Genomic DNA, 13,639 nt, shown 5'->3' on the forward strand with positions numbered 1-13,639 from the left:
TTGAATATTGCCACACCTGATAATATGAGATAATAAAAACATAAAAGATAAAATAAGAAAGACATATATCAGTATATAAGTGGTGAATTTCAATCTTTGTATCTTCTGTCAAATTAAAAAAGCAGTATGTATATAGTTCTCATTTTCATATATATTATTGCTCCATCAAATAGTGATTTTTTTTTATGGTAAAACGTCTCACATGGTTTAATTTCAATAAATGTTGGAAATAAAAAAAGTTTTCAGAAATAATCTGATAAATCTGATAAGAATGTAATAAAATAAAACTTTCCTCTTTCTTCTCTTGTTAATTATGTGATGATCCTCAGATTTAGTGGGTGTTCCTGCAAATATCACTGGATGTAAAATCATTCTAAGCAGCAGCTGCAGCAGAAACATCACTAACGCTTCACTGTGAATCATCGAATAATGCCACATATAATAATATAGCAGCCAAAGGGCCACAGCTTGCAATTTACATGAAAAGTGTGTGATTGAGGGTAATAAATCAAAAGTATGGTCTGAATCAAACTATCAATCCATCAGTTGTGTTTAAGAGGTAATAGAAGTAATTTTGTTTCAGTAATAATGTGTGTTTTTGTCCCAGAGGAGTTTACAGTCTCATTAAAATTGTCCTCCCTCCTGATACAGAACCTCAATATGTAGGCTAATTATTGTTTATTTCTCAAGGGTAACCTGTGGACAACAGATATTTCCTTTTATGAGAAAAACATAACGTCTTTAGTTCTCTATATACGTAACACTTGTAAAAGATGCATACAAATCGAACGCAAAACCTAAAAAAAAAAAAAAAAGATAATAAAAATCACATTCCTTGGACCGACTTATGCCTTATGCAACATCACATTTATTTCCATCATTTTTTTTCTAACAAATAATATTGTGAGCCTAGACATGACCAACTGAATCAACTCAAGATAATAACACTGCCTCCACAGGTTTGTATTGTAGGCACTAAGCATGATGGGTAATCCCGTCATCCACCTCTCCTCTAACCCTCATGCATCCATCACTCTGGAACCAATTTCCATTGAAACACAGTCCAGTCTTTATGCTTTCTATTAAACCAATGGTTGTTAAAGAAATGGAAAGATACTCACTGCATCATTTAATAAAGTTACTAAATAATTGAAACATATTAAACTGATTTTTGAGAGACAAGAGGGAACAGTAAGTGAGGCGCTGTTCAGTAATTATCGCTTTATCTCTTTTTGTTTGATGGTGTATGACCAAAAATGCAAAATATCACTTTTATAAGGAGTATTTCAAGGGAGTTTTTTTAATGAGGCAGTAAAAAGTTGAGTTAATATCCACTGTGCTTCATGCTTGTTTCTCAGTTTTGTTATTGTTTTTTTTTTAAATACTCAAACTCTTATTTAACTCAGTTATTGAAACCAATGTCTGTGGCCTAGAATAGTCTATGATTTTTCCATTTACACCGCAATAAAACCCCTAAATACAGTTCAGCCTTTGACCTGTCGTCATTCTGGTTTACTGCTGCTAATGTTAATACAATAGAAAAGACAATGAAACTGGATAAATGTACATTATCTCAATCTCTGCTTCTAATTTGTGGACACCTTTAATGATATTTGCAAATGCTTATCTATATTATGTGTGCATGTCAAGGTTATTATCGTTAACGAAAACTAACAAAATGACGAAAACTAGAATTGAAAAAACATTTTCGTTAACTGAAATAAATAAAAACTATAATTGAAAGAAAAACGATAACTAACTGAAATTGTATTGTGTGCGTACAAAACTAACTAAAACGTATAAAAATTACAGCTCAATTTCCCTTAGTTTTCGTCTTTGTCAATGTTGGATTGATACGAAATCGATTTATTTTGCTCAAGCAATTGTAGCTAGCGGCACCATACGACACTTCATGGTCCATCACTTGTGGTTTCCAGTCGTCTTCTGGTCCCCACTCTACCTGGAAACATGGAGACTAAAGTTGGGAGAAAGCAGCTGAGTCCTGTTTGGGATTTATTTGAATATGACGGCGAAGAAGATAAAAGATATGACAAAACTAAAATCAATACTAAAACTAAACTAAAACTAAGCATTTAGAAAAAAATGAAAACTAATAAAAACTAGCAAACCTGCTCTAAAAACTAACTGAATTAGAGGGAAAAAAAGTCAAAACTAAATAAAATTAAACTATAATTGAAAAATCCAAAATTATTGTAACCTTCGTGCATGTGTGTCTCGGGAATCACACAAAATCCTGAAACAGCTGACCGCTGTAGTTTGTCATACTTATGTATTTTTGGTCAAGGAAGACAGTAGTGAAAACGGCAAGTTGATAGGACCAATATTTTGGGAGATATTAGTAATTTTGGAAAACAATAGCCTTGCAATCATGTTGCTATACCCAGAACACTTTGGTGGTGACTGCTGGACAAATGCGGTACAACATGCACCAATACATAACAGCATAAAAACTACCACAGTACAATCCGTGGATCCCCTCGGGTCAAAGCGTTAGTTATTTGATTAACTGTCATTCTTCTGTCCATTCTTCTCTCTCTATTCCCTGTCTATACAAGTGTTCTTTTGCAGAAGCTGACATTTAATAAGAAATCATTCTTAATGTCTTGTCAGGTATAATGTAAAAACATAAAAAGTAGAGAGAGTTGGACTGAAAGGCAGAAAACAAACTTCAGACTCAGCAAACCTGTTAAATATGTCAGTTTTTATGGTGGATAAACAACTGTTTTTCAGTATTCTCAAACATATTACTGACATTTCTTAGATTAGATTTTAATAAAATGTCCTGGATAGAACACTTTGTCCTGCCTGCTCACAAACTGCAAACTGTTCAGCATAAAACTATCCTCTACATAAAACTATCAGTGAAGCCATGAAATTGTTGATTATAAATTATATGCAACAAATGTATTCCTTGAGGCTGACATCAGTGCTGAGTTTCCTGATGCACAACTTGTGTTTTTCTCATTTGTAAACTGTGCATGTGTTTATCTGTTGTCATTTCATAAATACATGGTCTGACTTGTTGGAAACGAATCATCTGTTTGTGCATGTTTACAAAAAAACACATGCTGGTAGCGTAAAACTAAACATTTTTTTTCTTGTTCTTTCAGATTGTGCAGTTTGACTTTGAAGAAGCTGGTTGTGATGAGGGAGCTCGATAAAGAGCTGATCTCAGTCGTCATTGCAGTTAAAATCCAGGTATGATGTTTGAAAACACAACAGAACAAGCCTCACACATGAGACAAACTAATTCCGATCATGTGCTTTTTGAGCATCACATTTTAACACATTTTCTGCTAAAGAATAACAATATATATATTTTTTATATACATGAAATAGTTTTCTGTTGAGTTATACATGCACTTCTGTTCCCCTCTATGAAGCAGCTGATCTTCCAGGGGAGTTGAGCCCACTAAATTACACCAACCATTTTTTTCCAGGGCTCAAAAAGGATTCTGAGGTCCCATGAGATAGTGCTGCCACCCAGTGGGTCCGTGGAGACTGATTTGGCCCTCACCTTTTCACTGCAGGTACAAAAGAAACACAATATCAGGCTGCTGTTGGCTAAAGCATGGAGTTATGACTTCCTAAGTGAACAAATTCTGAATAGTTCTCAACAGTGTATTTGCTTTTTATTTATTTATTTATTTATTGAAGTGACATTTTATGCATGGGATTTAATTTTATTGCACATGTTGCCATGACAACGGAACAGTAATAGAGTTGGAACCAGTGAGATATGATGCTCTTTTTTCTGAAATAGCGTCTAGAGAATCATCTTTTTTGTTTATATGTGGGTTAATAATTAATAGAGAGTTGGATAAGTGTTTTTTTTTTTTTCTTAATTTCTTTCAGTACCCACACTTCTTAAAAAGAGAAGGGAACAAGCTGCAGATCATGCTCCAAAGGCGGAAAAGATACAAGAACCGAACCATCTTGGGCTATAAGACCCTTGCAGTGGGGTCTATTGATATGGCTGAGGTATGAACATGCTCCAATAAACATGCATTTAAGGAAAGGAAAGCATTTTATATTAACATACACATATTCACAATTAACCAGCTGCTCATTAATCTAAATATTAGCATTACGAGTTATTAAACTATAATGCTTCATTCTGCACGACATTATCCTACAACTACTTTGAAGAAATAGTTTTCCTTTAAAACTTTCATAAATGGCATTTTACATAACAGTAAAACTTCTACAACTTGTATTTCTAAAATAGAAAAGGCTTTACTTTATATTTTTTACTGTTGTCAACGTGTTTAACACAACTACTGAACTTAAAGTTAATATAAATAGCATAAAAAAGCTCAACCGTCTTTGTTTGCTAACAACTGTCTGCCCAATAAGCTAATGTTAGCTTAGAGTTTTTGAAAGTGCTAATCAAATTAACACCATGTTTATTTATATTATCATCTTTGTGTTTATTAGTGCACTTGATTTTATTTATTTCCTGACTGACTGACTGATTAATTGATTTAATTATTGTATTCAGTTTTATTTAATTTTATTATTGCATCCTTGAGTATTAAAATTACAGGTACATTTAACAGCTCTCAGTTCACAAATTTCCATAATGGGACAATAAAGTGTATTATATCATATTGTGAAAAGTGCTCCTCTAGTCCATTCTGTGAACCTCTCTCTGATCTGTCATGACTGATATCACGGAAATTTCCAATCCTTTCATCTGGTTTATCCTCTGATAACAAAGAAAACACCCTACAGTTAGTGCTAAAGCTTGACAGGCATAGCAACAGTAACTATGGAGGGCAGGGCTACATATTATTTTCAGTTTCTGAGACTTGACCATTAAAGCTATGTAATTCAAAATGTGCTCCACACATTTTAGCAGTAAATGAGAGGTTATTTAGGGAAAACTGTAAACAGTAATAGTTGGAGAATATGATCATGCAGAACAAAGCAGCTGGTTATTGGTAAATATATGTACTATGAAATGTTTAAATCTGGGTTTTATACTGTTGATTTCATTGTGGGTTATAGTGGTTGTGTATTTTATTAGTAAATGTACAGATGGATGACGAACTAAAGGGAAATTCTGACGGGGGCTCTCTTCCAGTACAATAGTGTGTTTCTCTATAAGACTTAAGGGCCTCCTGGATGGTTTAATGCATGAGAATGATGTGACCCATATAGTATGGCCTTCACAGTTTTCAGATCTTGACCCAGTTAAAAACTCATTGGCAGTTGTGGATTGACATGTTAGAAACACTCTCCACAACCATCATAAAAACACTACCTGAGGGAATATCCTCTGATGGAATGGTGTTGGTTCTTCCAGTGGAGTTCACACACTTTTGGAATCAATGCCATTGATTCATTGAAGCTGCTCTGGAGGCACATGGAGGCCAAACATCCGACTCAGACACTTAACCCATAAAGACCCAGTGCTACTGTTGGGGCAGTTCCAAAATATTTTTTTCTCTACATTTAACTTTCTTTAAGTGATTGATCACTATTTACTATACTATTATCCTCTGTATTTAGCATATTTTCTGTGAAAATCAGGTATTTTTTATATTTAATTTACTGATCATATAATGTTCATAAAAGCTCAGGTTAAAGTTGAGGTTTATTATATCAGAAACAGAGAAAACTAATAAAAAAGTGTCTTTTTCAGCAAAGATATCAGTAATTGAACATAAAAACAAGTGTTTCCATCCACTGTCATTGATTGTTAGTATAAAGTATAAAATATAAAAAGTATAAAAAGTAAATTTTCCACCACATGATCCAACTCCATGGGTTTTACTGGTGAATCAATGTTGTAGAACACAGGTGTCAAACATGCGGCCCAGGGGCCAAATCCAGCCCGCCAAAGGATCCAGTCTGGCCCGTAGGATGGATTTGTGAAATATAAAAATTACACTGAAGACATTAACAATAGAGGATGTCAAAATCATTTTAATTCAGATTCCACAAACAGACCAATTAGATATCAAGTAGGTCAGACCAGTAAAATACAATCATATTAAACCTATAAATAATGAAAACAGCAAATTTCCTCTTGGTTTTAGTGTAAAAACGTAAAATTACATGAAAATGTTTATATTAAAAAACTGTTTTTTGTTTTTGTTTTTATTGGTGAAATTGCAGTTGTTTTTCTTAAGACGTTTCCAGTTGTTCATGTTATTCAGATTTTTATAGATGTTAACATTATCACAATTTAATTTTACTTTTTCCACTGTTATTATTTTACTTGTCTGACCCACTTGAGATCATATTGGGCTGAATTTGGCCCCTGAACTGAAATGAGTTTGACACCCCTGTTGTAGAAGACAATGGTGTTTCCACGTTCACTACGGAGCCTCTGAACATCCAAATGGGTCATATGTGATGACCATTAAAGATGACAAACTATGTTTTACTTGCATTATTTGAACATACTGATAGGATTAGTGGATCAGAAGTTATACCAGTTTGGATCAGTAGCTGATTTTGGTTGCCAGTGACTGTTTGGGTCTTTATGGGTTAAAAGTAGCTCTGTCTTTAATTTGCCACAGGCCTACAGCAGATACCAAGTTTGTAGGTCAGTTCTGTTAGACTTTCACTTGTGTTTTGAAATCTCTGGGCATTTCTTCATGTAATGAGAAAACTTTAAACTGGAGCTCCTGGAAGACATTTCCTAAAAGACATTTCTTCATCATCGTGAGCTGGGATTTAGCCCAACCACACACACAATTCACAGACAATCCTTAAATATCTTTGAATTCATGAGTAAACCATCTAAAGTTGTCCTTCCTATAGACTGTTTCTTGTAGTCTGAGAAGAGATAGAAGGCAAAAGTAAGAGACTTGTTTCACACAGTGCAGATGATGCTGATACATTGAGGATTCCCCATATGGCTGACAAAGCTCAGTGGAGCTTATTAAGGTCACATCTCAGCAGCTGCAAAGATGGAGAAGGGAGCGCCGCAGAGAAAAAAAACCCAGAAACACAATGTTGTACTTAACCGCGTGACAGAAATGGTCTCTGATATCACAGAGCATATCAGATAAAGTGTAATTGACTAAAGGCTGACATGGTCTCACAAGAATAAAGTTGTAGAAGAGATGTCATCCAGATCTGAGCTGAAGCGAATTGAGTTTAGGATGAGAGTCTGGAACTTTGGAGCAGATAATAAGAGCAAAATGTGTTCAGGGAAAAATAATCAGAGGCCATCCTCTGCTCGGTGCTGCTTTAAACTTCATGATTGTTTGTTAAATCTGCATCACTCAAGTGTCAATGTTCAGCGTCCAGTAGCGTCCAGTCCACAGGTTGGACAACTATGGACGGAACCAGATGGAGGACACTTTGAAGTAAATTTTGTTGATATTTTGTAAAATGAAGATCATGTGCACAGAATTTTTATACAAAATAGAGGAAGAAAATGTGTGCTTAGAAAAATATGTGCATTAGTGTGGACTGGGAATGAGCACAACTTGACAAAAAAGGGAAAATATACCTTGACTATTAGTATTGTTAGTGTAATTTTTGCACTGAAGGGCTGGATTGGACCCTTTGGAGGGCCGGTTTTGGCCTATGGGTTGCATGTTTGAAACCCCTGGATTAAAGCGTCTACATCTACTACATACCACAGCTCTTAAAATAGATCATATAGTTACTGTTTAATCTACAAATGCTATTTAATGCCCTTTTGTTTAAAATACAAGAAAACACTTTAATTAATAAAAATGGTTTTCTTTAAGGTGGACTTTCCTGGAAACAATGATTTAATTAATGACTTATAATGGTGAATTGACGATCACATAATGTGAATTGTGGTTACAAACCAGTTTATTTCCTTCCTCCTCCTACACATCCAGCTACATTTGTCAGCAGGTGCAGGTTTAAGGCTGATTGAAAGGGAGAAGAAGCAATTCTAATGTTATTTGTCATTTATTAATTTTAGTGTTTTACATTTTAATGCAAAAATAATGTCAAAATTATGTATCAATATGTTATCACTTTTAATTCAGTTAGGAAGCAATTTTTAAATTCAGTTCTAAATAAATTTACTCAAACTTAAGCATAAAGAAAGAAAGAAAGAAAGAAAGAAAGAAAGAAAGAAAGAAAGAAAGAAAGAAAGAAAGAAAGAAAGAAAGAAAGAAAGAAAGAAAGAAAGAAAGAAAATGTAAAATTCCAACCAAATTGCATTTTCATCTTCATGAATGTATCAGTTTTTGTATTTATTCTGGCTCCCAACACAATTATATAACAATTAAACTTCCAGGGTTTTCTAAAAAACCAAAGGCTTTACTTTATACTGTTGTCACATTGTTTAATGATTTCCTTCATTTCCCAGAAAACCCTCAGTTCCACTCATGTTGAATTTATCTGTGGGTCAAAGTTTAGGATTTCATAAAAAAGGTCAAATGCATGGGATTCAAGGTACTACTTGACATAGGTTGGAAAATCCTGCACACTTGTACTCATTTTAAGTAAGAAAAGCTTTATGCAAAACGTATATAAAACACATGGTTCCAAAGTGCTGCACACATACATTATATGACCCTTAAGGAAGCAAAGTAATGTGTTATGTTGTAGAAATGAGAGGTGGGGGTGGGATTTAATACGTTTTCTTCTTCCCACTCCTTTTCAAGCAATACATATTGAGTTTATTTTCTTATTACTAGTGTACATGGCAATTGCTATATTGTCTTGATCACCTCTGTTTATTAATGTATTTGCTCTGCTTTTAGTTCCTTGTACACATAAACATTTTGTTTTTTCTTCTGCTTGAAACAAATTAAAAAAAAAAAAAAAAAAAAAAAAACGAAAATAAAATGAAACATGGTAGGGAGGATTAAATAAAAGTGCATAAATAAACAGCCATTTGAAAATTTCAGCCAACGGAGACATGATAAGAATAACAACACAGTATACATGTACAACAGTACACAAACACACTGCACATTGTTGGATTATAAATTATTAATTTATTAATGATGAAAGATGGAAACATTCCTTATAAACTAAATATTAGCAATGGACCTTGCACAAGATTAGTAAGATAAACACAATGCAGAAAAACATCTCTTTACCTCAGAGTTTCTAGTTTGAAGGACTGGAATATTTTCTCAGAAAACATTTTGATTTTCATCTTGTTATTATATGAACTAAATCAATCTGCATTATTCAGGGGAAGAACTACAGGGGATCGAGGGCAGCTTTGATCCTTTAACCTCCCCTGAAAACATGAGCAGAGGAAGGTCTGTAAAATATTGACAATGTGGTGTTTTTGCCCTGTTTTTCTGCGTCTTCGTCATCATGGATTGTCCATATAATGAGGCTGTTATTGATAAATGATTAATATACTGTATGATTAAGAGGAATGCTAAATAAAAATCAACTAAAATGCCCTTTAACGTTGATCATATGTTCAGGTACAGAAATTAAAGGCATACATGGATTACATTGATTTTCATTTCAAAATACACATAAGAATGAAGAATAAAAAAAGGGTGTAAGAATAAGAAAAAAAAAGAATGCAGAAATAAAAAGAATAATTTCCTGAGCATTTTTCAAACAAAGTACAAAGTTGGAAAATTGTTAAAATAAAAAATCATAAAACAAAGCAAATTATAACATTTAAAATATCACATAGATACAATAAATGAGAAATGAAAATGTTGGGAAGTAACATAGTACTTTCCTGATCAGGACCAGCAGATATAACAAGGACAAGGGTTTGATTTTAAATCTTGTTCTAGTAAAACAGAAAATATTTTTTACTGAACATCATTTCTGTCAGGAAAAAACTGTGCTGCTGTTATTACTGAATCTAACAGCATTTCTCTCCCTCTACTCTTTTAGTTTTACAGCAAAAAATGACCCAGAAAAATGGTCTAAATGTCTCTGAAAGGTTATTTTTTCACACAATTAACCCATCAACCTGAAGGGAATTTATTCATTCTGTACTCTTTCCCACCTCTGATCTTTTCATCTGCCTTCCTTTGCTCTCTCCTTTTTGCATTTTCTAGTTTAATTACTGAGGAACATTTCCTCTGAAAACATGTGGATTTATGGATTATTTGAGTTGGCATACAAATATAATATTGCTTTCTTTTCAGCCCTGAACATTTAGGTTGCTACAGTCTTAAAGCGAATACTTTAATAGTGAAATTCCCACAGAAACTTCTCACATCACCTCTAAATGTCTCTAAAATCAATGCTTTCGTTTTTCCAAGTGTCTGTTTGGTTTCTTTCAGGTGATGCAGCATCCGACAGAGGGAGGCCAGGTTCTCCCTCTCTGCAGTAACCAGAAGGACATGCTGGGCAAAGTGGCAGAGATCTGGATCTTTTCCCTGTCCAGTCAGCCAATAGACCATGAGGAGGCAGCTCTCCAGGGGGGACAGAAGATCAAATGCTCTGGTACTCTTGGCTTCTCCTTACCCCTGGTGTTTTGAGGTTAAAACAGCATGTCGCCACCATAATCACCTAATATGCTCGCTGTGCAAAATAGTGGTCGGATCATAGGGTTCAGTGTGTTTGTTTTCCTCTAATCATGCAGAAAAGCAAAATGCATGTTGCATATATCACAGAATATGCATATGTATATTAACCCTTTATAGGGCACTCATTGAAATACTCTGAAACTCAGAATTTCAACCTTAGTGCGCTATTGGACGTGGTCATCTAACTCCTCGTTGGTTGCCGTGACAACTGTCTCCCTCCTTTTGTCATAAAACATCCGAGCAGCACTTTCTAAAAAGTAAATACATGCAATAAAACAACTGTTATATGGTCATAAACACACAAAAATCACTCATATTCACAATCAAAATGTCTATAAAATCTCTCTGAATCACTGTATAATGTTAGAAAAACCAACCTGCTTCTTAGGATTGGCCTCATATTTGATGTTTGTGGAAATTACCAAAAATAGTCACTTGACCGATAAAGGGTTAAAAACTTGGCTGCTTGTCAAATATAGAAGAGTCATTGAAATGCATATGAAGCTTCTCCTGCATGCTGTCTTTAACTCTTTCATGCATGAATTATTAGAAAACTGACTATAGGATCATTAGTCCCAAACAAATAATGTGTCCAGTTGGATTATTTTGAGTGAGATACATGTTTTACAGTCAACTAATGATAACTATGTTTTCTAGCATAGTGTCTAAAAACCTCTCTCCATACACAACATATGATAAAATATGATTTATTTAGGAAAACTTAATCTAAAACATAATAGATGTTACACATAAGTGGTAATACCAATCGATCAAAGTTTGTTTATATAGCCCTTTTCAACAACATAAAGAAGGCCAAAGTGCTTTACATATAAACGTATGATTAAATTATAAGATAACAACAGTTTAATCAAATATTATAAAAATGCATAAAACAATAAGAAATAACACACCGTGATAGAAAAGACCAGATTTAAAACCTAAGAGTGTCTCAGTGAAAGCCAGTCTAAACAGGTGTGTCCTTAACCTGGACTTTAATAATTATAAATACCAGGTACCTGATAATGTAGAAAAAATATTAATTAATCAAATAATCCATGTCATAATTTTAGTTTTGAGCAATTAGTGCAATTATTATACTTTTAACTGAAGGTTAACCCATAAAGGCCCAGTGCTACTTTTGTAGCAGGTCCCAAATGAATTTGTCTCTATTTCTACCTGTCTTAACTGATTTATCGCCAATTTTTAAAATAATATTATTGTCTGTATTTTGCTTTTTTTGGTGTGAATCCTGTATTTTCCTACATTTAATTTACTGATCATGTAGATCACAGGTGTCAAAGATGCGGCCCGTGGGCCAAAACTGGCCCTCCAAAGGTTCCAATCCAGCCCGCAGTGTGATATTATGGAGTGCAAAAATTACACTGAAGAGATTAACAGTCAAAGGTGTTGAACTGGTTTTAGCCCATTGTGATCTACAGTAAAATAATAGTCTAATAACCCTTACAATAAAATGTGAACAACCTGAAAATTAAGTACAATTTTAACAATATTCTGTCTGTTACTAAATGTTTTGTGGATTTGTAGATCCGATTTGTAAGTCGTGTTCATAAGTTGACACATAATATTGTAGACATTCTTATTTTAGTTATACATTCCAAACTTCAAAATTTCAACAATATTATGTTTGTGTAACATGTTTTACTGGTGAATCAATGTTGTAGAAGATAACAGTGTTTCCACGGTAACTACGGAGCCTCTGAACATCCAAATGGGTCATATATGATGACTATGAAAAAATGACAAACTGTATTTTACACCAATTATTGACATGGATTGATAGGATTAGTGGATCAACAAGGATTAAACGATTTATATCTGTAGATGGTTCGTGTCACCGGTGGCTATTTGGGTTTTTATGGGTTAAGTAAGAGTATGCATGAACGGGTTAACGTCCACTGTTGTAAATTAACGGTCGTCTTTTGTTTCAGATAACTACTCAGAAGAAGAGTACGAGAGCTTCTCCTCAGAGCAGGAGGCGAGCGACGACGCCGTTCAGGGACAGGTTAGTTATCTTTACTTTTGGCTTTATCTCACTCATGTCTGTTCTCTAATGTAGCTTCAACTTTACTCTTTGTGGGTTTTAGGATCTTGAGGATGACGAGTACGACGTGAGGAAGCCAAAGAAGCAGAGGAGGTCCATCGTCAGGACCGCCTCTATCACCAGAGTAAGAGATGTGAAGCGGTTTAACAAACACTACGGTGATGGTTGTCGTGGGCACTGGCTTTTTCTCTGAATTACATTGACCATTTTATTTGGATTTTTTCGATATTAATCGTGTTCTGAGTTAATTTGGGTATTGATTTCACTTTCATTCTTGACAAAAGAAGACAAAATACATCTAGTCTTGTTGAGCTATTCTGTTCAACGTAGAGGAAACCGGGACAATAATCATTAATCTTAATAAACCAGCTTTATTAAACAAAGGAAATACCCATTGATTTCCCTCAAACTATACATTTATTAGTGTGGGGTCAATAAATCCTGTTACGAATTACATGCTTAGGCATTGTACTTGACCGTAAGATTGAAAAAGGACATAAGACACAACAAAGGACGTGTTTTCTGAAGAATGTGTTATTTATTGCTTACAGCGGTATGTTTTATTATCTTTCCTCTGAACATGTCTTGATCTTCTGCAACATAATGCTGGTAAGGCTCGGAAAAACACCTTAGAAATATTAACAATGGTCAGTAAAGTGGGATTGTGTGTTCTGCATCCAAAGGGACAGAATGATGAATGAGGTAAATAACCTTGTGGCTGATAAGAAAAATCCTCTCTACTCTTCATTTCAATTGATGATACTGCCTCCATGTATTCAATAAAAAAAGTAATTTGTTCCACAGGCTGGTAAGTGTATAAACAAGTAATGCATGCAGGACATCCAGTTTTTCTCATCCTACATAACCTGTGGTAAGGTGTGTGTATGAGTATGTGTATGGGTGAAATACTTGAAGTACTTAGTCTGTGCATCATATCATCATTATATTAAATGGTAATAAAAATGTCTTAATGACTATACGGCAGATTAACGTCCCCATGTGGACAATAAGACTTCTACTGGTGTATTATTAAAAAACATTTTTGAAAGGTTTCTTTTATAACTCATTTAATGACAATAAAATCCTGTGGCAT

At 34.2% G+C, this 13,639-nt stretch overlaps 1 protein-coding gene across 3 annotated transcripts in view; it reads left to right on the forward strand.

Moving 5' to 3' along the window:
* pacs2 (phosphofurin acidic cluster sorting protein 2) overlaps positions 1–13,639 on the forward strand; it is a 107,848-nt gene that overhangs the window by 67,253 nt on the left and 26,956 nt on the right. For all 3 annotated transcript variants that reach the window (XM_030126214.1, XM_030126215.1, XM_030126216.1), the window contains exons 2-7: positions 3,132–3,219; positions 3,462–3,551; positions 3,877–4,002; positions 10,239–10,401; positions 12,434–12,507; positions 12,590–12,670. In XM_030126214.1, the coding sequence (XP_029982074.1) occupies positions 3,132–3,219; positions 3,462–3,551; positions 3,877–4,002; positions 10,239–10,401; positions 12,434–12,507; positions 12,590–12,670 (622 nt within the window). The remainder of the gene's footprint in view (positions 1–3,131; positions 3,220–3,461; positions 3,552–3,876; positions 4,003–10,238; positions 10,402–12,433; positions 12,508–12,589; positions 12,671–13,639) is intronic.

This window comes from Sphaeramia orbicularis, chromosome 22, assembly GCF_902148855.1.
Source record: "Sphaeramia orbicularis chromosome 22, fSphaOr1.1, whole genome shotgun sequence".
In the NCBI taxonomy this organism is placed as follows: domain Eukaryota; kingdom Metazoa; phylum Chordata; class Actinopteri; order Kurtiformes; family Apogonidae; genus Sphaeramia; species Sphaeramia orbicularis.